This window comes from Cherax quadricarinatus, chromosome 52, assembly GCF_038502225.1.
Source record: "Cherax quadricarinatus isolate ZL_2023a chromosome 52, ASM3850222v1, whole genome shotgun sequence".
Taxonomy (NCBI): domain Eukaryota; kingdom Metazoa; phylum Arthropoda; class Malacostraca; order Decapoda; family Parastacidae; genus Cherax; species Cherax quadricarinatus.
Genome location: NC_091343.1, coordinates 27,432,582 through 27,459,505, shown reverse-complemented (window position 1 = coordinate 27,459,505; position 26,924 = coordinate 27,432,582). Strand labels below are relative to the sequence as shown.

The 26,924-nt window shown below is 38.8% G+C and overlaps 1 protein-coding gene across 1 annotated transcript in view; it reads right to left on the bottom strand.

Moving 5' to 3' along the window:
• Positions 1–26,924, bottom strand: part of LOC128696904 (organic cation transporter protein-like) — a 135,239-nt gene that overhangs the window by 88,178 nt on the left and 20,137 nt on the right. Inside the window, exons 3-5 of the mRNA XM_070096000.1 lie at positions 17,287–17,545; positions 15,586–15,754; positions 9,867–9,999 (exon numbers count right to left, since the gene is read on the bottom strand). Coding sequence (XP_069952101.1) covers positions 9,867–9,999; positions 15,586–15,754; positions 17,287–17,545 — 561 coding nt within the window. The remainder of the gene's footprint in view (positions 1–9,866; positions 10,000–15,585; positions 15,755–17,286; positions 17,546–26,924) is intronic.

Genomic DNA, 26,924 nt, shown 5'->3' with positions numbered 1-26,924 from the left:
AGATGAATCAAAGGGATGTTAGGAAGTATTTCTTCAGCTACAGAGTAGTCAGGAAGTGGAATAGTTTGGGAAGCGATGTAGTGGAGTCAGGATCCATACATAGCTTTAAGCAGAGGTACGATAAAGCTCATGGTTCAGGGAGAGTGACCTAGTAGCGACCAGTGAAGAGGCGGGGCCAGGAGCTTGGACTCGACCCCTGCAACCTCAACTAGGTGAGTACAACTAGGTGAGTACACACACACACACACAGAAGAGCTCATGCATGCAGGGCAAAGCTCCTGATCATGGGTGCGATGGCTTACTCAGCCCTGTGACAACTTCAGACAGTATTACCAAGGCTGGCTCCTCCTCTGGAAAATTAATGAATAGAAAAAGAAATAATAATTCACGTAGATAAACACTTTATTATTTATTAAAGCGAACATAAAACAGTGAAACATGAAAGGTATATCCTATTTGAAAGGAAAATGAAAAATGAATTGAAAAAATGACATTTGAAATCAACGCTAATATATATATAGTGATACTGGGGTGTCTGGTGTTGGTGATACTGCGTGTTGTTGAAATCGTAGCCGTTGCTGATGATGTTGGGGGGGGGGGTCGCAGGTGTTGGTGACAACCCACTGGCTTGTTCTTCACAGAGTCTATAGCTGTGAATAATTAATCCAGGTGACAGGAAAGCATGTTCGTTACCACTGCTATGATGAGGGGTTAGGTTCTGCGTTGGCGTACATAACAGGTAGGTAGATCGAACATGGGACGTCTCAGGACGTTAGTCCGTCTCCTTCAATTCTTCTCGTTGGTTGGCAGGTGACCCAATCTGTCATTCCAAGCTGGAAAGAGAGACAGGTTACCCACTGCTTAAGAAATCACTCTCCATGATAAGTACAATACCTAAAAGACGTGGTGATTATTAAGACATTTAACAGAGCAAGACTGAAAAGACTAAGTTTATTATTGGTCAAAAGTGAAGCTTTCAATCAATAAGTCCACTATAATATGAGCAGGCATGTACTTACAGTAGTGCTGGGAGCTGTGAGTCGAGTGATTACTGTTTGACTGGAGCCCCACACGTCACCTTTCGGGGGGGAGGAAGAAAGGGGGGGATAGCGGGAGCTAGACTCACCCTACCTTAACAATCAAACTATTGTTACCATATACTTGTTCGTTACTCCTATCTGTTGAACTTTTTCCTCACACTCCCCCTTACCAAGACTTATAGTCAAGGAGTATAAGAAGAATAGGCGAGGAAAAAGTTCTAACATGTGGGAGTCGCGTAAGGCAACAAATCTTCTACTGACTGTCCCGACTTAACCAGTCAGAGAAATAATTGGATGAACCATTGATATACACAATATGGAACTTAAAAGCCTGGAGAGCCAATGTCTACCTCAAGAAGCGACTGTTGGCTCCCTTAAAAGTTTCTAGGTATATCAAAGGTTTATGATCCGTTTCTAAAATGAATTCTTTTCCCAGTAAATAAACTTTAAGCTTGGAGATGCCCCACACAAGTGCCAAACATTCCTTTTCTATGGTGGAGTATCTCGTTTCTGTGGGAAGGAGTTTCCAGCTTAGGAAGCATACAGGGAAGGGAGTACCATCATGCTGTTGTAATAACACTGCACCTAAGCCAGTATTGGAGGCATCAGTTCTTAACAAAAATGCTTTATTAATATCTGGACCCTTAAGTATAGGGTATTCGAGAAGATATTATTAATCTCATTAAACTTTTCCCAAGCTACGTCGGAAAGTTCAAGATGTTCCTTCACAGACTTTTTAAGGAAGTCAGATAAGATGCCTGTAAGATCAGTAAGGTTCGGGATAAACCGTGTATAAAAATTTACAGAACCAAGAAAGCTATGCATGAGCTTCTTGGTTTTGGGGAATTTAAAATCTAATAAAGCTTTGATCTTACTGGGGTGAGGCTGTGAAGAGTTATTAGAAAGTATCAGTCCAAGATATCTAATCTTGTTACACCCAAGGAAGCATTTCCTCGGCTTGGCAGTGAGGCCATGTGAGCGTACCCGACGCAAAACTGATGTTAATGTTTGGATATGTTCACCCCACATGGATGTCATTACGTAAATGTTATCAAAATAAACTGAAACATTTGGCATATTACCCAAGAACTTTCTCATCAGTCTCACGTAGGTAGCACAGGCAGTTACCAAACCGAAGGGCATAGTTCTATACTGCATCAGTCCTTGGTGTGTAGGAAAAGCGGTGTACTGCTTAGAAGAAGGATCTAACATTACTTGATGATATGCCTGCGCAATATCAATCTCTGAAATGAAGGAAGCATCATAAAATTTGTGTAGATCGCTATCTATTAAGGGCATAGGCTCAGCATCCCACTGAGTTATAGCATTAAGGCCTCTGAAGTCAATAGGAAGTCTATATGAATTATCCTCCTTCTTAACCATCACTACTGGTGAACAATATGCAGATACTGAAGGTTCAATGATCTTTAATTTTAATAATTTGTCTACCTCTCGGTCAAATGCATCCCTAAGGTGAACCGGAACTGGGAATAATTTCCTTTTGATAGGATTGTCCATCACTAAGTCAATCTTATGGACTACCGTGGAGGTGACTCCTGGAATATCAGTAAAAACGTCTGAGAAGTTACACATTGAAGCAGTTCATGTCTCTTACGGTCATCCAAAGATTCATTAATATTAATGTTGGTTGCGCTCGAGTGGTCAAGAGTCACCAAGTCATGTAGTTCTTCATCATAGTCTAAGTTAGAGGTGTCAATTACACACACCTTACATTCTTCAGTTGTCTTATCAAGTTCGTGTGGAAAAACTAAGTCAAAGTTATTAAGGCAGTTAACCGAATTTCTTCGGTAATATTTCTTAAGGATGTTGATATGATAAAGCTTAGGTTTCCCCTTGACTTCTATGAGGTAATCAACTTTCCCACAAATTTTTAATACTTTATATGGACCTTTCCATGCTACTAATAATTTATTTGACTTGATAGGCAAGAGTACCAGAACTTCATCCCCTACTATAAAACTTCTCTGACTTTTGGAATCAAAATAGGTTTTGTACTGGTCCATTGACAAGTTTAAGTTCTTCGAAACTGTTAGAGGTCTCCTCAAGTTTGGATCTAAGGTCAAGGAGAAACTGATAAGAAGACTGAACATCAGCCTTTACGTCCTCATTAGTCCATAAGTCATGAAGAATGGACAATGGACCTCTGGCCTGTCTACCATAGAGTAGTTCAAAAGGTGAAAACTCCAAAGAGTCACTGGGAACTTCCCTCATGGCAAACAAAGCACAGGGTAGGTAACGATGCAACTCCTTAGGTTTAAGGGAGCAAAGTTTCCTTAAAATGGACTTGAGAACCGAATGCTGGTGCTCAATCCTCCCATTACAGCTGGGATGATAGGGTGTTGTGAAGAGAGGCTTCACTCCCAGAAGTTGGTAGAGATGTTGCATTAAGTCAGATGTGAATTGTGTTCCATGGTCAGACAAAATTTCTCTAGGAATGCCCACTCTGTAGAAGATGGACAAAAGGGCTTCAGCCACCTCTGTAGTAGTTATGGTCTTTAAGGGTACGGCTTCAGGGAAACTCGAAGCATAATCAACTAATGTTAATATATATCTATGTCCCCCAGATGAAAGTGGTGATTAAGGACCAACGATGTCAACAACTACTCTTCCAAAGGGTACTGTAAAGATTGGCATTTTGACCATAGGTACTCGCCTGGTGCCTCGGGAGGATGACAGTTGGCAAACTCTACAAGATCTACAATAGGTAGTGATATCTGAGGACATTTTGGGCCAAAAATAGGTTTCCCTAATTTTATTTAAGGTTTTACGATGCGAGAAATGTCCGGCCACTGATAAGTCATGAGCCATTTTAAGAACAGTCTCTCTGCATTGACTTGGAACAACTAAGATGGAAAAGTCTATGTCATCTGAATTTAATTTGAATACTGATTTATACAAGATACCATTTATATATTCAAATTTATATGAAAAGTTTTTCCTTTGGATAACTTGATTTTGTCTAGCTGCATTATGGCAATTCTGAGAGAAGGGCAATTACGTTGTAAATTGACAAAGGAGTCCTTCGATATATCTAAAGGCTTAAAGTCAGGGAAAATCAAAGGATGGACAGTAGGAGAAGCCTGGGCTTTGGTCTGAGCCCTAGTCAAGACATTTATAGTATCGGATGTGATATCTTCACTTTCATCTAACAAGTGAACCGGTGATCCTACTACCTCGCTTTCGAGAGTAGCATCACTGGTTTTTAATCCCACATAAATCTCACGAGACATTGTCTCATCTGAACTTTCGAGGGGCTTCTCTGACTCTACAGGAAGATGATCTGAAAAGCTTATGTCCATCTTTGGTGATGAAAGGTCAAACTCAGAAGGAAGAATGGCACCTTTTACATTACCTATTAGTACAGAGCAAGAAGTGATGGGAGCTAGTACGGCTTCAGACCAACCTGTGAACCATTTAGACCTAATGTAACAACGGATGGTAGGAAAAGTGTCCGTACGGCCCAAGTAGTCTGAAAGTATAGCAGAGGAATGAGCTTCTTTAAGATTAGGGAACAGCTTATTAGAAATGACTATACATGTGCATCCAGTGTCTCGTAAAATGGTAGATACATTAAGTCCATTAACTGTTCCTGAACAGAAGGGTGCTTGGTCATTACAGTCTTTAAAACATCTTCCAACTTTTTGGACCTTCTTAGAAGGACGTTTATGTCCCTTAACACCACATAAATGACAAACAGGAATAAAAGAAGTTACTTTACTTTCCACTAGAGGCTTTGATTTCTTAAGGTCTGATGAACCCTTGCCCTTAGGGTTCGATCCCTTTAGGTCTTTATAAGACTTGTGAGCATCAGCATACAAGGCAGCGGCCTCAGCAACTTCCTCAGCTTTAATCAGGTTACGTTCTCTGATGAATGTTCTTATCTGGTGGGGAAGAGCTGTCAGGAACTGGTCAGCAACCATGAAGTCTCTAGGAGATTCATAGCTGTGATCAATTCCTGAACTCTCTATCCAAAAGTCAAACAAACGAAAGAGTGTTACCTGTAACTGCTGAAAGTTCTGGCCAGGCTGTAAGGTGGCATACCTGAAATCTTTCCTGTAAGAATTAGTGGTTTTTTGATATGCTTTAAGAATTGCCTTCTTCAGTAGGTTATAATTATATATGATGTCCTGCGACAAAGTTGCATAGATATTCAAAGCTGTACCAGAAAATAACATTCCTAACCTGGTAGCCCAGGTGTCAGCAGGCCATTCACAGAGGGTAGCGGTATTTTCAAACCTGATAATGTATGAAGTTATGTCTTTCCCCTCTGTGAAGGGAGGTAAATTAGGTGTTGGAATATGTGCACTAGCTGCACATTGTTCCATTACTCCTTCCTCTAATTGCTGTTGTGAGAAAGTTAACTTTTTAATCTCTAATTCAAAGCGAGCTTTTTCGAGCTCGCGATCTTTTTCTCTCTCTCTTAACTCATGTTCTCTAGCTCTATCCTCATGTTCTCTAGCTCTTTCCTCACGGTCAAGTCTATCACGCTCTTTTTTGTCTTCTCTTTCAATTCTCTCTCTCTCCTTTTTCTCTCTTTCCTGGATCTTAGCACTAATGAAAGCTTCTAAATTTTTCCCTCTTATTCCTAACTTACTTCCAGCATTCATCCAAAACAGGTATTCCTCCATACTTGCAAGAAAAACTTAAACTATCAGGGGAAAATGAAACGGGTATTAAAGAAAATGGAGGGTTCAATTCCTGCTCTGCTCAAACTAAGTAAACCAGAGGGCTCGATCCCTGCTTCAATTAAACAATGAATTAATGAAAACGAAGGGTTCTATGCCGGCTCCGTGCAAACAGAAAGTAGAATGGGGTCCCTTGATCATCCAATCTTCTCACCAACAAATCAAGAGTGTCCTACCACAGTTCCCTTGATATAATAAAGAGCTCAATGAAACAAATTGTCAATGGAAAATCTCGGGTCCCTAGAGTCTAATCCTCCAAAGTGTTTCAAGCTCACAAAAGGTGGCAGAATTAACTAGTATATCCTGCTTTGACTTGACTTACAATAAATTGAGACTATAACAATCACAAAATCTTTTAAATACCTGTACTGTAGTTCTACCATAGAGAATGATTACTCATGGCTGGTGGTCACCATCTGTGGTATGTGGCATTGAAGTTCCATTGGTAGATTCCAGATTGAGTTGAATCTTGATTCAGACGAGCGTATCCTGGCAAGGTCGCCAATTTTGAAGGCTTACTCAGCCCTGTAACAACTTTAGACAGTATTACCAAGGCTGGCTCCTCCTCAGGAAAATTAATGAATGGAAAAAAAATAATAATTTACAAAGATAAACACTTTATTATTTATTAAAGCAAACATAAAACAGTGAAACATGAAAGGTATATCCTATTTGAAAGAAAAATGAAAAATTAAATGAAAAAAATGAAATTTGAACTCAATGCTAATATATATATAGTGATACTGGGGTGTCTGGTGTTGGTGACACTGCGTGTTGTTGAAATCGTAGCCGTTGCTGATGATGTTGGGGGGGGGGTCGCAGGTGTTGGTGACAACCCACCGGCTCGTTCTTCACAGAGTCTATAGCCATGAATAATTAATCCAGGTGGCAGGAAAGCAGGTTCGTTACCACTGCTATGATGAGGGGTTAGGTCCTGCATTGGCGTACATAACTGGTAGGTAGATCCAACATGGGACGTCTCAGGACGTTAGTCCGTCTCCTTCAATTCTCCTCGTTGGTTGGCAGGTGACCCTCTCTGTCATTCCAAGCTGGAAAGAGAGACAGGTTACCCACTGCTTAAGAAATCACTCTCCATGATAAGTTCAATACCTAAAAGACATGGTGATTATTAAGACATTTAACAGAGCAAGACTGGAAGGACTAAGTTTATTATTGGTCAAAAGTGAAGCTTTCAATCAATAAGTCCACTAGAATATGAGCAGGCGTGTACTTACAGTAGTGATGGGAGCTGTGAGTCGAGCGATTACTGTTTGACCGGAGCCCCACACGTCACCTTTCGGGGGGGGAGAAAGGGGGGGATAGCGGGAGCTATACTCATCCTACCTTAACAAGTAGCCGGCAATCAAACTATTGTTACCATATACTTGTTCGTTACTCCTATCTGTTGAACTTTTCCCTCACAATGGGTGACTTAACCACAACTAGATCGATTGGGAGAACTTGGAGCCACATGGGGGCCAAGATGATGGACGTGGTACTGGAAAACATCATGTACCAACACGTAAGGAACACTAAAAGAGAGAGAGGAGAGGATGAACCAGCAAGACTGGACTTAGTATTCACATTGAGTAGTGCAGATATTGAGGACATCACATATGAAAGACCCTTCGTGGCCAGCGATCATGTGGGTTCAAGCTTCGAATACACTGTAGAGCTACAAGTGGAGCGGGAAGCAGGAAGGCCAGGACGAATGAAGCCAAACTACAAGAAAGGGGACTACACGGGAATTAGGAACTTCCAGAACTGGGTTCAGTGGGACAGAGAACTGGCAGGGAAGTCAGTTAATTGAAGACACAGATGAATAACAGGGATGTTAGGAAGTATTTCTTCAGCCACAGAGTAGTCAGTAAGTGGAATAGATTGGGAAGCGATGTAGTGGAGGCAGGATCCATACATAGCTTTAAGCAGAGGTATGATAAAGCTCACGGTTCAGGGAGAGTGACCTAGTAGCGACCAGTGAAGAAGTGGGGGCCAGGAGCTTGGACTCGACCCCTGCAACTTCAACCAGGTGAGTACAACTAGGTGAGTACACACACACACACACACTCACACACACACACACGCACACACACACACACACACACACACACACAGTGAAGAAGTGGGGGCCAGGAGCTAGGACTCGACCCCTGCAACCACAAATAGGTGAGTACACACACACACACACACACATATATATATATATATATATATATATATATATATATATATATATATATATATATATATATATATATATATATATATATATATATATATATATATATATAGGCAGAACACATTGATAGAAATCACAAACATGAATACATTGGTGCAATATATCAAAGATTATGAATCTCCTCCAGCTCCTCCAAAGCCGGACATGACCCCAGTATGCAGCATGCATTTTCCCTCTGGATGGGCACACTGACGAGCTGTAACATGAAAGTGGCTGCTTTTGGGTCCCTGGGAGTGTCGATGAGTCTGGAACCCAGTTCGTTAAGGAAACATGGCATTTTTCCCCATGATCCCAAGATCTCTGATCCCACTGGGACAAATTGATACTGTTGGCTTATGTCCCTGTATGTGCCGATCTTGTACTGCTTCCTATGGTCAGCAGCTCCTCCCAGTCACACGACAATGTGATGGATATAGGTGTCAGGCAGTGTGGACACACAGGTATAGTCCCATTGTATATTGCCATTGTATATCCCAGGTATATTGCCATTCTTCCAAGGATAGATGGTGATCCCATCGTGGTAGTTTGCTGGGTTGTGGGTATTGTTGGCTGCTGTTGATCGGGGCTCCCTCTCGGCTGGGCATCCAGCTGTAGCAAGGGTTCCTTTTATGATGTCATTGATCTCATTGTGTCTTGCATGCCAGCCCTTTGTTTTGGAACAGTTAAGACCATGTAGACCATAATGGTTGGCTTGCGACATCGCAGCAAATACACGTATATTACACGTGAATTGGGGCAGCAAGGCAAAGAGCCACTGCAATACGGAGGGTCTTAGGGTCGAGGTGCTTTCCCATTTCCGAAATGGGAAATGTTTGGAGGAAGTCCCCTGAGTGATGTGCACTCACAGCTTGGAGATGGGCAGTCTCCCCATCTGATGTTACAGCCCTGAGCATGTTGGCAAGTACCTTTTCAGAGATGGCACCATCCCAACTTGACTGTTTATATGCCAGTGCTGCACTAGGATATGGTGATGGAGCAGCAAGAGTCTCCCATTCAGTGATGGCACTGGCATAGTTAGGGTTCTGTATTTCTGCTGAGTCACTGAGGTTGTCCGGAAGAATTCGTCTTAACTCGTTTGATGCTATGTAAGAGGATAGGAAAGCTGGTAGGGCAATCTGGGAGGCTCTGCTTACTCCCAGCCCCCAAAGCCTGAATGGAAGTGAAGCTTGCATCCTCTATCCGTCTTCGAGGGAAAGATTCAATACACTCTCTAGCATGGTCTAAAGGAGGGAATCATATCCCTTGAGTTTTGGACTGCTGAAGCCTGGGGTACATCTCTGAAAGTAGGTATGTTTTAGGAATGACAGGCATCTAGTGAGTAGGTAGAAGGCATCATGTGTATCGATGTCTTTCTTCCTGCCGTCCATTGTCCTGAGGTCTGAGACTTTTTTTCTAGGATCAGGTCGATGGCATTGAACCCAAGAGGAGAACCAAGGAGAGTGCTGTTGACTGGATCAATGGCTCGTGCTCCTGGTAAAAGAGTACTAGTATTCTGGATCATCTTTCTATTAGTAGAAACTATTTCACATTTGGTGGGGCTTAAATATAGGCCCAGGCTTTCTCCCATGTCTTAAACATAACACAGACGCCCAAATGATTAAAAACTTTCATTCTGAGAAGTGGTCGACGGCCGACCGCTAAAGCAGTGTAACGATAAGATTATAACATCAGTCAGTCTTTTCATGACTCACGAAATCGTAATGACACGATTGCAAACAAACCATGCCACGGGCGGGGTTAGAACCTACAATCAGAGAGTCTCAAAACTCCAGTGGCTAACGCGACGGACTGGAGTTTTGAGGCTCTATGATTGTAGGTTCTAATCCCGCCCGTGGTATGGTTCAGTCTGTTCACATTGAAAATAGCTCAAAAGCAAATTACCTCCATGTTGGCATCATCCAGCAGATGTCTGGGCACCTCTACATTATTAACTTTGGCAATTGTCTGTATAATCTTCTTTGCTTCAGCATTACGACCCTGGACGACTAACCATCGAACACTCTCTGGCATTAACCTATACAAAAAATTTTTTTTTTATTTATTACATAATGAAAGGTATGGTAATATGTGTTTTATAACTGTTCTCCATTAGCTGCATCAACCTTAGGGTTGATACAGCTAATGGAGAATGGGAAGCAATCAAGCTTCATCCAAAGAATGGGAAAGCAAGAATACCTTAACTTTAACTCAAAAAGGATTTACTTATATCCAGTGTGGAGAAATTTTCTCCAGGAGGGGGGTATCAGCCCCTTTCAGCCCCTTTCAGCCCCTTTCAGCCCCTTTCAGCCCCTTTCAGCCCTTTCAGCCCTGAGGGGCTCAGCCCTCTCAGAAGGGGCAAGCATCTTGTTTACTGCTACAGCGAGTAAATGACCCCAGATGCAGTACCAGTATGTGACGTGGCTCGACGCTCCGTGCAGTCCAGTGTTGCAGAGTGTATTTTAATAAGAGACAGTACATCTCTTACGTTAGCAGGACAATTAAGGAAAATCCTGCTCCCACTTTATTACCATGGTAAAGATAGTGTACATTGTTGTCTATGCTTAAGACAGCAAGATTCAAACATTCTGCTTTGCTTCATCGAGGAAGTGGCAAGGAAGCAAAAGTACTAGGTCAGCTTTTCCTTTGTGCTAGGGGAGTAACGGCGTGGGGCGTTGTGGCGTCTTCAGATTACTTTTGACTCTACTGAGAGTGACACTGACGCCAGGATAACCAACAAAGAACGATCTGTGCGTTAGTGAGAACAAAGTGTCTCACAAAACACAATAAACACTTACAGAGAAGTGTGATCAGCTTCTTTAGTGATAAGATTGTGAACAATAAAGACAAATCTTGTGGAACATAGTGTACCAGTGTGCGTATTCCTAGACTATGGAAGACGTGGACATCCAAGGACACTTCAGCTTCTATCAAGTCACCGATATCTGTCAAAGGTGTGAAGAACACCATAGCTCACGCTACAAGAGCAAGGTAGGTTACGAATTTCTTGTAGTACGGGGGACTGCACAGTTCTTGAGTCGCAAAGAGTTTGTAATCAACCTATAGTCGGCAGTAAGGTGCGGACTTTTGAGTCAACACAAGTAAGTTTGTCAGCCATCAGTGAATGAAATATGCTGACTTAACACCCCCTAGGGGTAATTTATAATCTTACAAATTATAACTCATTTACAGCCCGTTGAGAGATGACTTCGACAGCTTCTCAAGACCTCGTCTGCAGGGGCGGCTGTGCAGGCGATGAGCTGTCTTTCTAAGTTTAGTACAAACTCTTTAAACTTAGCTGGTAATGCCATTTCTCAACATATTGTCCTCATCCAGTATAATATCATTACTGAGCTGAATCTTAAATATAATGAAGATATGGAAACTTGTGAGATACCCACTTTGGCAATCACTTTTGACACTGATAACGCAAAACTGCTCAAGTCCTGTCCTTATGTATAACACTAGGATATTTGTAAGGACCTGTCAAGCTCATGAAATAAATTTGCCAGTTGTAAAAATAACTTTTACGATGTTAATGGGTACACAGCCTGTCACAATATAATTACTTCCTAGAAAACAAACAGTTAAGTTATGTGAAACAGCTTAACACAGCCTTCAATCGCAAATCTTCATTAAAATTCAATATTTTAGACTCCATTGCTCTGAATATCTTTACCATACAACTTCGGATCTCTGGGAAATTTATTAGAGGTTGACTCTGCCCCTCAGGCGCAGTCTCATACACATTTTGTTGGTAAGATAACCTAACTAAGGAATTTGTTCTCTGTAGGCGGAGAGCAGTTACACTGCTTAACGTAGAAATTTCTGTAATTACAGGGCTTAAAGTACACACAGGTGTATGCCATAGCCCAACATATTAATATGAGCCAACAGCAATAAAAATTGACACACCACAAAACTCAGTCTTTCCGCAAGACTAAAATTCACTCGATTAGCACTACTCATGAAATTTACAGATACATAAAATTTGTGTGTGCAAGTAACTTGGCCTAATTGAGCCCAGCTTGCTTAATTCACTGTAATCAATTAGATGAGCCAAATCTTAACCTAACTTGCATAACTGCTGTAAATAATGAAAGTGTGTAAATATTCTTGCATTACTTTGGCCTGAATTCAAATTCACCATAATAATAAAATGTTGTGCAAATATCTTTAGCGTAACTGGTCTAACTGTAAATCACTGTAAATAATTAAATATACAAGTATGTTTATCCTACTTCTGGCCTACTTGTTAAATCACTGTAAATAATTAACTTCTATGTGCCGTTTAGTTATCTAACTTTACCCTAAATTGTGTAAATCACTGGGTGTAAGTTATTAGCTAACCTAGCTTAACTTCACTGGTAAGTATCAGGGGTTAGCTATACTAAGACTTAATAAGTCTGCTAATTTAACTCCACAATCTACGTTTGAAGGACTAAATTAAAGAAGTTATGTGGAAACTCGTGAAATGCCAACTCTTGCAATCACTGTTCAGACAGATAACACAAGACTGCTAAAATCCTGTTTTCACAAGTACTCCTAGGGTAAAAATTCTTTAGAGGCTAAACTACCCTGCAGGAAATTTCCATCTCTTTGTGCAAACTACAACAGAATTACTTGTATTGTGAAATCTATTTTAACTTGAAATCCCATACACAAATAACCCGCACATAGAAGAGAGGAGCGTACGACGACGTTTCGGTCCAACTTGGACCATTTACAAAGTCACACTAATCAAAAGTGGAGCAGGACGGCTATATATAGGCAGGAAGAGGTAGTGGTAATGGTAATAGCAGTAGTAGTGGTGGTGTTAGTAGCAGTAGTAGTGGTAGTAGTGGGGAACTAAGGAGGAGGAGCCAGTCAAATATAAAGAAAGGGGAGCACTGCGAGGGAGCTAGGTGCCCACAGAGGGAGAGCAAGTGCACAGAGGTGGGGGGAAGGGGAAGTGATGAAATAAATAATGAAGGAACAGAAACACGCGACAGAAGAAAGACAAAAAAAAAAAAAACTTGGTACCCATGTTAATCTAGATTTCTAATGACTTATCTCTCTCTAAGACGCCACTGCCAAGAAGGAATGGTTCCTGCAGTCAGTTAAGTTTGGTTAGCAACCCCAGCAAACACATTAGGGTCACTGAATTCATTGGGATTCTCCAAATATATATGTATACAAAGGGATACCAGCCTCTTGAGTAACAATATAGGAATAGTTACTCAGTAATATTGGCTGCTAGGTACCTTAGTGTTGGACCTTAGAGAACAAATACCCTATAGTTCAAATCCCGCCCGTGGTATGGTTTGTTTGCAATCGTGTCATTACGATTTCGTGAGTCACCCTATAGTTAAATTATCCTGTGTTCCCCAAAATACTGCCAGCCAGCTAATACTAAATTGAATATAGAGAATTATGTCAATATTGGAGCCTGGGAAGAGACAAATATCCATGGTATGACGGAAAGCCTCCTCCTTCTTTCTCATTGGTCATCAGGCAAGTATTTTTTAGTTGAGTGGAATACTTGAACTGAAAGCTCGTAAAGAGTTGTTGCCACCACTGCAGCTGATATCAAAAGGGAGCAGTGGCATCTGACGTGCTGAGAGCTCTTCTTGTTTGTATTTAGTAACAATTTAACCTACCTAAATAATTCATAAGGCATAAATCTATATATCGATTTGCACACTATTCTTGAGGTTGCCTAGTGTTAATGTTGGGTGTAAAGCTGCATAAAATCTACTTGCGACCAAAACACTAATATTTACATACAAATCCGTCAGTGGAGTTTTCACTTAAAATATTTACTAAATCATTTTTATGCCTACATCTTTCACTTTTTTTTATTAAACACATTGGCCTTTTCCTACCAAGGCATGGTGACCCAAAGAAGAAGATACACTGTAATCTTTCACTCCATCAGGGTCTTGCCTGAAGTGCGCTTATGCTATGGTTATGAAACTGCAACTTGTCAACACCCATCAAAGTGCAGTCACTCTACTTCCCACCTCGAGGACTTAAGTCCAGCTTTCCAGTTTCCCTGAATCCCTTCAAAAATGTTACGTTGCTCACACTCCAACAGCATGTCAAGTCGTATAAACCATTTGTCTCCATTCACACCTATCTACCACGATCACGCCCGCTAAATTTTTCAACATGTCGGTATTTTATACCATTCATGTACAGCTTGTCAGACTCTGTAACATCAGGGAATCTTGGTTCAGAGGACATCCATACTTCCTCTTCTCAGCTGCTGCTGAGAACCATTATTACTACTACTACCACCACTAACCCGTGCCTCGGGTATGACCTACTTCCACTGGGGATTCCCGCCCACCAGTGACTATGTCCTACATCTTCCACCAGTATAAAAACAGCAGCCTTTTTGCTTGTGGTCCAGAATCTACACGACCACGGTGCTCTTAACACCACCTTCAAGGTTGAGGGACTGATGACCTCATCTTTTGTAGAAAGTTCTACTGTCTTCTATCATGTCCTAGAATTTGCATTAATAAAGCCACTGGTTGGCGAAACGTCTACAGTAAAGATACCCAAATGTTGCACATGTGTCTAAATTTTTCAACTTGTAATGTATACCGTTCATGTACAAGCTAGATGTTGTACCCACCATCGAAGGACGTACGGTGGTGTGGACGCTTCTTGGCTGATTTCGTTTTACTCCTTGTTTGTGTACTAGCTCAACAAGCAGTATATTATATTATTGTACCCACGGAACGAGTGGTATTGATCAGTAACAACACTGCATTAGCCAAGGAGTCGAACCCATGCTGCTTTGGCCCCCAGCATGGGCTCGCCTCTCAGGAGGGAAGATGAAAGTAAGACGAACAGAAGAGAAACACCAAACAATAAGGTGGAAGGACGACAGGTGATGAAACACTGATAATTTAAGAGTATTCTCTCGCTAGATGACGCCACATACAGTCACTCTCTCCAGCGAACTTAAGATCCAGACAATTTTGCTAGTCACACAAGACATACATTATCTGCCGTTTTTCCTTTACATCTCAACTTTATTAAATAAAACATTATAAATTGTCTGTTTTATTAATTACGTGCAGCATTTCGTCTATTTAATTCTTTCTGTTCAATAAAACAGACCACTTATCTGTTCTAATTTCATTATTACTGTACTTTTGTAATTAATGTGGAACACTGTGTTCTAGATTATGAAGGTAAACTCTTCTAAACGCTGAGGGACTGACCGCCTCACAACTTTTTCTTCAAGGTTGGTGGACGGATTACATTATCTATACTATAAATATGGTTTTGCTCTCTAACGTAGTCGATTTTTTGGCACTTTGAACGTCGGAAGCTCTGCCATTGTGGATTTTGTAAGTTATCCGAGCCATTCCAGGATGCTGAGAATAAGTTCAACAGTTTTGGTCATATTACATGTGAACGTGATGCTGAGAATAAGTTCAACAGTTTTGGTCATATTACATGTGAACGTGCCAGTAGAGGCACGTTCATACACCGTCTAGTTCATAAAAATATCTTTATTTTCTTACAAGTCTATATGATATAGACAAACTTTATATATCAATTGTGTAACATATAAGATGGAAAGTACAAGTAACTGTATGTAACTGCATGTACATACTGTACTTACCAAGTATAAGATATAAGGAGAACAGCAGGAGCCGTGACAGTAAGTTGCAGCCAACGCCAGTCCCTGATGAAGATAGCCAACACTCCAGTCATAGCTTCACCAAGTGCAAATGGTATTTGAATGTTGATCCCACAAAATGTGCGCCATTTAACGCCAATAAACTCTACAGCTGCAAATAAAGTGGGAATGGAATGTTCATTGAAATATTAATTTGGTAAACTGTATCACTGTAAACATTTTTATGTTTAAAAAAGTATAATACAAAAGGGACAATATAATTCTCCTATTATAATTAGGAATGGGACGATACCAAAATTATAGCTGATACTGATACCTAATTTTTTACCTATACCGATCCTATTGCTATATGTTTTATTTTTAAAATTAAAATGACTATGTTCATTATATAAGGGAATTCTTATTGCACAATTTGTATTAAATAAATCAGGGGGATTAAATATTAAATCATTTATCTGAGTCGATAATGTCATTACTCATTACTTGGTAGTGATATGTTAGTTACTGGTTGTCAAAGATACTTAAGAACATAAGAACGAAGGAACACTGCAGAAGGCCTACTGGCCCATATGAGGCAGGTCCAAGTCTCCTACCGGCTTAAGCCAATGCACCCAACCTAGTCAGGTCAGGTCACATTGACTTAAGGGAGGAACACGGCAACCGACCTGGTAGCACAAGCTAATCAGTTCCAACTCACACCCACCCACATCCACTCATGTATTTATCCAACCTATTTTTAAAGCTACACAACGTTCTGGCCTCTATAACTGTACTCGGGAGTTTGTTCCACTCATCCACAACTCTATTACCAAACCAGTACTTTCCTATATCCTTCCTGAATCTGAATTTTTCCAACTTAAAACCATTGCTGCGAGTCCTATCTAGGCTAGATATTTTCAGCACACTATTTACATCCCCTTTATTTATTCCTGTCTTCCATTTATACACCTCAATCATATCCCCCTAATTCTACGTCTTTCTAGAGAGTGCAGATTCAGGGCCCTTAGTCTATCCTCATAGGGAAGGTTTCTGATACATGAGATCAACTTTGTCATCCTCCTTTGTACATTTTCCAGAGAATTTATATCCATTCTGTAATACGGTGACCAAAACTGTGCAGCATAATCTAAATGAGGCCTAACCAAGGATGTATAGAGTTGAAGAACAACCTGAGGACTCCAATTATTTATGCTTCTTGATATGAAGCCAAGGATTCTATTAGCTTTATTGCGAACACTTATGCACTGTTGTCTTGGTTTCAGATTACTACTAACCAGAACTCCTAAATCTTTTTCGCAATCCGTAATATTAAGATCTACATTATTTAGTTTATATGTGGCATGGTTATTGTCCTGTCCAACATTTAGAACTTTGCATTTGTCTATATTAAACTGCATCTGCCACTTCTCCGACCACTGCATCAGTCTATTCAAATCTTCCTGGAGTTGCAAATGAGTCCGAAAACTCACAGGCCAGTCCATGAGTTTTAACACTCACTTGCCATGTTGAAAGTGAAACCTAAAACTCACAGGCCAGTGCGTGAGTTTTAACACTCACTTGCCATGTTGAAAGTGAAACCTAAAACTCACAGGCCAGTCCATGAGTTTTAACACTCACTTGCCATGGGTTCAAGACCCATCCGTTCTGTGATTTGTGTGCAAGTAAAATACAATATATACTTACACAAGACATATGAGACCAGAACGAGGCCGCAGCCTCCAGCACCGGTAAAGAACTTCATCAACAGCAAGATGTAGTAATCTGGGGACACTGCGCTTATAACTCCACCAACACCAAGTAGAAGTGCTGACATCAAGATTCCCTTTCTTCTTCCGAAGCGATCAGCTAAATCACCAATAACAATACCTCCGACTAACATTCCGGTCATGTACAATGAGCCAGCAAGAGGACGAAGCCAAGCTTTTTCACATGTTAAGTCAAACTGTGGAAATAATAATTATCAAGTCATTAATTCTAAACAATTAATGAGGGTAATCCTAGAATAAAAGAAAAATTCTACATATTCAAAGCCACCAATGCTAGCCAGCTAACATTGTAAGATTATGCTGGTAATGGTAGCAGTGCTTATCCACGCTACCAATGGTAGCCAGCTAACATTGTAAGATTATGTTAGCAATGGTAGCAATGCTTATCCACGCTACCAATGCTAGCCAGCTAACATTGTAAGATTATACTAGCAATGGTAACAATGCTTATCCACGCTACCAATGCTAGCCAGCTAACATTGTAAGATTATACTAGCAATGGTAACAATGCTTGTCCACGCTACCAATGCTAGCCAGCTAACATTGTAAGATTATACTAGCAATGGTAACAATGCTTGTCCACGCTACCAATGCTAGCCAGCTAACATTGTAAGATTATGCTAGCAATGGTAGCAGTGCTTATCCACGCTACCAATGCTAGCCAGCTAACATTGTAAGATTATGCTAGCAATGGTAGCAATGCTTATCCACGCTACCAGTGCTAGCCAGCTAACATTGTAAGATTAAGCTAGCAATGGTAGCAATGCTTATCCACGCTACCAATGCTAGCCAGCTAACATTGTAAGATTATACTAGCAATGGTAACAATGCTTATCCACGCTACCAATGCTAGCCAGCTAACATTGTAAGATTATACTAGCAATGGTAACAATGCTTGTCCACGCTACCAATGCTAGCCAGCTAACATTGTAAGATTATACTAGCAATGGTAACAATGCTTGTCCACGCTACCAATGCTAGCCAGCTAACATTGTAAGATTATGCTAGCAATGGTAGCAGTGCTTATCCACGCTACCAATGCTAGCCAGCTAACATTGTAAGATTATGCTAGCAATGGTAGCAATGCTTATCCACGCTACCAGTGCTAGCCAGCTAACATTGTAAGATTAAGCTAGCAATGGTAGCAATGCTTATCCACGCTACCAATGCTAGCCAGCTAACATTGTAAGATTATACTAGCAATGGTAACAATGCTTATCCACGCTACCAATGCTAGCCAGCTAACATTGTAAGATTATACTAGCAATGGTAACAATGCTTGTCCACGCTACCAATGCTAGCCAGCTAACATTGTAAGATTATACTAGCAATGGTAACAATGCTTGTCCACGCTACCAATGCTAGCCAGCTAACATTGTAAGATTATACTAGCAATGGTTACAATGCTTGTCCACGCTACCAATGTTAGCCAGCTAACATTGTAAGATTATACTAGCAATGGTAACAATGCTTATCCACGCTACCAATGCTAGCCAGCTAACATTGTAAGATTATACTAGCAATGGTAACAATGCTTATCCACGCTACCAATGCTAGCCAGCTAACATTGTAAGATTATACTAGCAATGGTAACAATGCTTATCCACGCTACCAATGCTAGCCAGCTAACATTGTAAGATTATACTAGCAATGGTAACAATGCTTATCCACGCTACCATTGCTAGCCAGCTAACATTGTAAGATTATACTAGCAATGGTAACAATGCTTATCCACGCTACCAATGGTAGCCAGCTAACATTGTAAGATTATACTAGCAATGGTAGCAATGCTTATCCACGCTACCAATGGTAGCCAGCTAACATTGTAAGATTATACTAGCAATGGTAGCAATGCTTATCCACGCTACCAATGGTAGCCAGCTAACATTGTAAGATTATACTAGCAATGGCAGCAATGCTTATCCACGCTACCAATGGTAGCCAGCTAACATTGTAAGATTATACTAGCAATGGTAACAATGCTTGTCCACGCTACCAATGCTAGCCAGCTAACATTGTAAGATTATACTAGCAATGGTAACAATGCTTATCCACGCTACCAATGGTAGCCAGCTAACATTGTAAGATTATACTAGCAATGGTAACAATGCTTATCCACGCTAACAATGGTAGCCAGCTAACATTGTAAGATTATACTAGCAATGGTAACAATGCTTATCCACGCTACCAGTGCTAGCCAGCTAACATTGTAAGATTATACTAGCAATGGTAACAATGCTTATCCACGCTACCAGTGCTAGCCAGCTAACATTGTAAGATTATACTAGCAATGGTAGCAGTGCTTATCCACGCTACCAATGGTAGCCAGCTAACATTGTAAGATTATACTAGCAATGGTAACAATGCTTATCCACGCTACCAATGCTAGCCAGCTAACATTGTAAGATTATACTAGCAATGGTAACAATGCTTATCCACGCTACCAATGGTAGCCAGCTAACATTGTAAGATTATACTAGCAATGGTAACAATGCTTATCCACGCTACCAATGGTAGCCAGCTAACATTGTAAGATTATACTAGCAATGGTAACAATGCTTATCCACGCTACCAATGGTAGCCAGCTAACATTGTAAGATTATACTAGCAATGGTAACAATGCTTATCCACGCTACCAATGGTAGCCAGCTAACATTGGTAGCATAATTAACAAGGTGACAGATATACAGTAAAGGAAGCATTTTGTTGAAAAGTTTCAAATTGTGATACATCAATATTACGTCTCATTGTTGATTGTAGAAAACTAGAAACTAGAGAATTATGGCATCAATATTACGTCTCATTGTTGATTGTAGAAAACTAGAAACTAGAGAATTATGGCATCAATATTACGTCTCATTGTTGATTGTAGAAAACTAGAAACTAGAGAATTATGGCATCAATATTACGTCTCATTGTTGATTGTAGAAAACTAGAAACTAGAGAATTATGGCATCAATATTACGTCTCATTGTTGATTGTAGAAAACTAGAAACTAGAGAATTATGGCATCAATATTACGTCTCATTGTTGATTGTAGAAAACTAGAAACTAGAGAATTATGGCATCAATATTACGTCTCATTGTTGATTGTAGAAAACTAGAAACTAGAGAATTATGGCATCAATATTACGTCTCATTGTTGATTGTAGAAAACTAGAAACTAGAGAATTATGGCATCAATATTACGTCTCATTGTTGATTGTAGAAAACTAGAAACTAGAGAATTATGGCATCAATATTACGTCTCATTGTTGATTGTAGAAAACTAGAAACTAGAGAATTATGGCATCAATATTACTAGAGAATTATGGCATCAATATTACGTCTCATTGTTGATTGTAGAAAACTAGAAACTAGAGAATTATGGCATCAATATTACGTCTCATTGTTGATTGTAGAAAACTAGAAACTAGAGAATTATGGCATCAATATTACGTCTCATTGTTGATTGTAGAAAACTAGAAACTAGAGAATTATGGCATCAATATTACGTCTCATTGTTGATTGTAGAAAACTAGAAACTAGAGAATTATGGCATCAATATTACGTCTCATTGTTGATTGTAGAAAACTAGAAACTAGAGAATTATGGCATCAATATTACGTCTCATTGTTGATTGTAGAAAACTAGAAACTAGAGAATTATGGCATCAATATTACGTCTCATTGTTGATTGTAGAAAACTAGAAACTAGAGAATTATGGCATCAATATTACGTCTCATTGTTGATTGTAGAAAACTAGAAACTAGAGAATTATGGCATCAATATTACGTCTCATTGTTGATTGTAGAAAACTAGAAACTAGAGAATTATGGCATCAATATTACGTCTCATTGTTGATTGTAGAAAACTAGAAACTAGAGAATTATGGCATCAATATTACGTCTCATTGTTGATTGTAGAAAACTAGAAACTAGAGAATTATGGCATCAATATTACGTCTCATTGTTGATTGTAGAAAACTAGAAACTAGAGAATTATGGCATCAATATTACGTCTCATTGTTGATTGTAGAAAACTAGAAACTAGAGAATTATGGCATCAATATTACGTCTCATTGTTGATTGTAGAAAACTAGAAACTAGAGAATTATGGCATCAATATTACGTCTCATTGTTGATTGTAGAAAACTAGAAACTAGAGAATTATGGCATCAATATTACGTCTCATTGTTGATTGTAGAAAACTAGAAACTAGAGAATTATGGCATCAATATTACGTCTCATTGTTGATTGTAGAAAACTAGAAACTAGAGAATTATGGCATCAATATTACGTCTCATTGTTGATTGTAGAAAACTAGAAACTAGAGAATTATGGCATCAATTACGTCTCATTGTTGATTGTAGAAAACTAGAAACTAGAGAATTATGGCATCAATATTACGTCTCATTGTTGATTGTAGAAAACTAGAAACTAGAGAATTATGGCATCAATATTACGTCTCATTGTTGATTGTAGAAAACTAGAAACTAGAGAATTATGGCATCAATATTACGTCTCATTGTTGATTGTAGAAAACTAGAAACTAGAGAATTATGGCATCAATATTACGTCTCATTGTTGATTGTAGAAAACTAGAAACTAGAGAATTATGGCATCAATATTACGTCTCATTGTTGATTGTAGAAAACTAGAAACTAGAGAATTATGGCATCAATATTACGTCTCATTGTTGATTGTAGAAAACTAGAAACTAGAGAATTATGGCATCAATATTACGTCTCATTGTTGATTGTAGAAAACTAGAAACTAGAGAATTATGGCATCAATATTACGTCTCATTGTTGATTGTAGAAAACTAGAAACTAGAGAATTATGGCATCAATATTACGTCTCATTGTTGATTGTAGAAAACTAGAAACTAGAGAATTATGGCATCAATATTACGTCTCATTGTTGATTGTAGAAAACTAGAAACTAGAGAATTATGGCATCAATATTACGTCTCATTGTTGATTGTAGAAAACTAGAAACTAGAGAATTATGGCATCAATATTACGTCTCATTGTTGATTGTAGAAAACTAGAAACTAGAGAATTATGGCATCAATATTACGTCTCATTGTTGATTGTAGAAAACTAGAAACTAGAGAATTATGGCATCAATATTACGTCTCATTGTTGATTGTAGAAAACTAGAAACTAGAGAATTATGGCATCAATATTACGTCTCATTGTTGATTGTAGAAAACTAGAAACTAGAGAATTATGGCATCAATATTACGTCTCATTGTTGATTGTAGAAAACTAGAAACTAGAGAATTATGGCATCAATATTACGTCTCCTTGTTGATTGTAGAAAACTAGAAACTAGAGAATTATGGCATCAATATTACGTCTCATTGTTGATTGTAGAAAACTAGAAACTAGAGAATTATGGCATCAATATTACGTCTCATTGTTGATTGTAGAAAACTAGAAACTAGAGAATTATGGCATCAATATTACGTCTCATTGTTGATTGTAGAAAACTAGAAACTAGAGAATTATGGCATCAATATTACGTCTCATTGTTGATTGTAGAAAACTAGAAACTAGAGAATTATGGCATCAATATTACGTCTCCTTGTTGATTGTAGAAAACTAGAAACTAGAGAATTATGGCATCAATATTACGTCTCATTGTTGATTGTAGAAAACTAGAAACTAGAGAATTATGGCATCAATATTACGTCTCATTGTTGATTGTAGAAAACTAGAAACTAGAGAATTATGGCATCAATATTACGTCTCATTGTTGATTGTAGAAAACTAGAAACTAGAGAATTATGGCATCAATATTACGTCTCATTGTTGATTGTAGAAAACTAGAAACTAGAGAATTATGGCATCAATATTACGTCTCATTGTTGATTGTAGAAAACTAGAAACTAGAGAATTATGGCATCAATATTACGTCTCATTGTTGATTGTAGAAAACTAGAAACTAGAGAATTATGGCATCAATATTACGTCTCATTGTTGATTGTAGAAAACTAGAAACTAGAGAATTATGGCATCAATATTACGTCTCCTTGTTGATTGTAGAAAACTAGAAACTAGAGAATTATGGCATCAATATTACGTCTCATTGTTGATTGTAGAAAACTAGAAACTAGAGAATTATGGCATCAATATTACGTCTCATTGTTGATTGTAGAAAACTAGAAACTAGAGAATTATGGCATCAATATTACGTCTCCTTGTTGATTGTAGAAAACTAGAAACTAGAGAATTATGGCATCAATATTACGTCTCATTGTTGATTGTAGAAAACTAGAAACTAGAGAATTATGGCATCAATATTACGTCTCATTGTTGATTGTAGAAAACTAGAAACTAGAGAATTATGGCATCAATATTACGTCTCATTGTTGATTGTAGAAAACTAGAAACTAGAGAATTATGGCATCAATATTACGTCTCATTGTTGATTGTAGAAAACTAGAAACTAGAGAATTATGGCATCAATATTACGTCTCATTGTTGATTGTAGAAAACTAGAAACTAGAGAATTATGGCATCAATATTACGTCTCATTGTTGATTGTAGAAAACTAGAAACTAGAGAATTATGGCATCAATATTACGTCTCATTGTTGATTGTAGAAAACTAGAAACTAGAGAATTATGGCATCAATATTACGTCTCATTGTTGATTGTAGAAAACTAGAAACTAGAGAATTATGGCATCAATATTACGTCTCATTGTTGATTGTAGAAAACTAGAAACTAGAGAATTATGGCATCAATATTACGTCTCATTGTTGATTGTAGAAAACTAGAAACTAGAGAATTATGGCATCAATATTACGTCTCATTGTTGATTGTAGAAAACTAGAAACTAGAGAATTATGGCATCAATATTACGTCTCATTGTTGATTGTAGAAAACTAGAAACTAGAGAATTATGGAATATGAGTTCATATTCTTTTGTAAAGGTTTATATTAAAGACAGATGACAGCATATGACTGTCTGTGACAGTGTCTCCTCTACCTTAATTATTAATATACATGATTTATACTATTTCTTATGTATATAGAAAAGCTACAAAATGCCCCTTAAGAACTTAAACTATTCTAGTTTGCAGGTTTCACAATATTCATCATATTTAATCTTGTCCTAGTTGCCCTCATAAATATTTTCACCAGGATGACCACCAACAAAATTACTCTCTATGCTGAATAATGATAATAAAAAAAGTTTTGTGGAAAAATAAATAAGTTCAAGATTCAATGCAACATATATGTAAGAATACTTCCCAAACTGTGTATTAATCTGTATTAATCTGTATTAATCACTAATATATCCCTACCTCACTTATGATATTTCTGCTGTGTCATAAAATGTGACTCAGCAGAAATTAGCTAATAAAATAATTATGCTATTCTACTATAACCACTCAAGCAGGTAACAGACAACATCCTCCCACAATACCATCAACTATTCAAAATTCTCAACATACCTCACTGTACTGTACTGTACATTCTACATTAATATGACAGTTGGAACTTCAAGCTGCACTCTGAGTCATCATGAAGAGCTGCAGCTGAACATGTAAACAAACTATAAGAAACAAGTGTCTCTTTGACTTAACACGTGTTCCACCCAACATATCTAAGAACTCCAAGTGAATAAATGGCCTTAAATTTGGAATTCCCTTCCAAAAAATGCAAAAAGTTCCCAATCCGTCACCTGATTAAAAGCAAAACAGTTAAGAAACGCTTGCTTCATCTGACTTAAATTCTGCATAGAGTAATCAGGGAACGGGTGGAGACTTGAACCCATGGCAAGAGAGACCTGAAACTCACAGGCCAGTGCGTTAACAACTCAGCCAGCTGGCTGTAACAAGATTCATCTAACCTGACTATGGTGCAGAGAAATATACCTAGATGGATGAATCTTACTAAAACCGGCTGGCCGAATGATTACCGCACTGATTTGTTTGTTATCGGGTTATTGCTAGTTCGTGACTCTACATAGACTAACTATGTTTAAATCCAATTTATCAACATCAACTGTGTTTTCTAAACCATATTAACATTCATATTGTTGTTCTCAATATTGCTAATTTATGTCCACACAAGTCATAATCGCTAAAAACATTATAGCAATTTGTCTGTCAAAAAAATAAAAAAACGTGATTCCTTGAGAGGGTTGCAGGGGTCAATGCCCACGCTGGCACTGACCCCTGCAATGCCCAGTCGCTCTGGGAGAGTTGCCTGATGCCAATGCTGATCTTCCAGTGACAAATTCAGTGCCTTCTCAAAGATTGATCTCAGGAGCAAGTTATATTCGCTGAATGTTTTGCTGTTGAAAGAGGATGTGCACCTCAGGAAGTGAGTCTTGGCAAAGACTCCTTATGAGGAGATACTTTGGACCATGTGCATCAAGGTCACACATTCTCTCCTCCATTCTCTTCAGGTCATTCATTTTCTCCATGAGGACTTTGTTGATGGCCTGATGATCCAACGGTGCTCTTGGACAGGTTGGTAGTAGAGGCTTCAGCAAGGATTGCTCGCACAGCTGTGATTATTTTCTTGTTGGTTATGATTTCACACTTGGAAGTATTAAGGATGAGTTCTAATCTAACTGTATGTCCTCTAGCAGGAACTCCTCTGTATATAATAATAGTAGTAGTAATAATAATAATAATAATAATAATAATAATAATAATAATAATAATAATAATAATAATAATAATAATAATAATAATAAAAATAATAATAATAATAATAATAATAATAATAATAATAATAATAATAATAATAATAATAATAATAATAATAATAATAATAATAACAATAATAATAATAATAATACTAATACTACTAATAAGAATTTCTACAAGTACATGTACAAAGGTACTCAGGCATCAGTGACATACTGCGATACAGAAAGCCACTTGTTATGCCGAGCATTTCGAGCAAATTAGGTTCATTTTGTCTCAGGATGCGACCCACACCAGTCGACTAACACCCAGGTACCCATTTTATACTGATGGGTGAACATGGACAGCAGTTGTCTTATGGAAACACGTCCTAATGTTTTCCAGCCCTACCGGGGATTCGAACTCCGGACCTCAGTGTGTGAGCAGGAGATCATCCAGGTACCAGATACTAAGCTCGCTGCACAAGCTGGTGGTTAGTTCTCTAACCGCCAAGCCGAAGAGATATGGAACGAGTGGGTCACCCTGCTTAATACCCACTGAAGAGGGAATTTCGTATTCATGAAACAAGAGAATTGCGGGTTTGTTGTAGTCACCTGAAATGAAGGAAAAAAGATTGGAACAGATCCAAAACAGCTGGCAAGACCACATCTCTTTTCACCATACTAAAGGCATTTCTAAAGTCTTGTTGGAGTACTGCCTTGCTTTCTTGTAATTCCCTGATGTAAGCCCTTGCTGCATGAGGTGCCACTTCACTGCCTTGAGAGTCCCCAAAGCCCAGTTGGTTTGGCTAGAGAAAATTGGCGGATTCTACGCTAATGTTTCTTACTACTGCTTTGGCAAAGAAACGGCAAAGGATGGGGAAAGTAATACCAACAGCAGTGGGTATGATTTCCCTATTCTT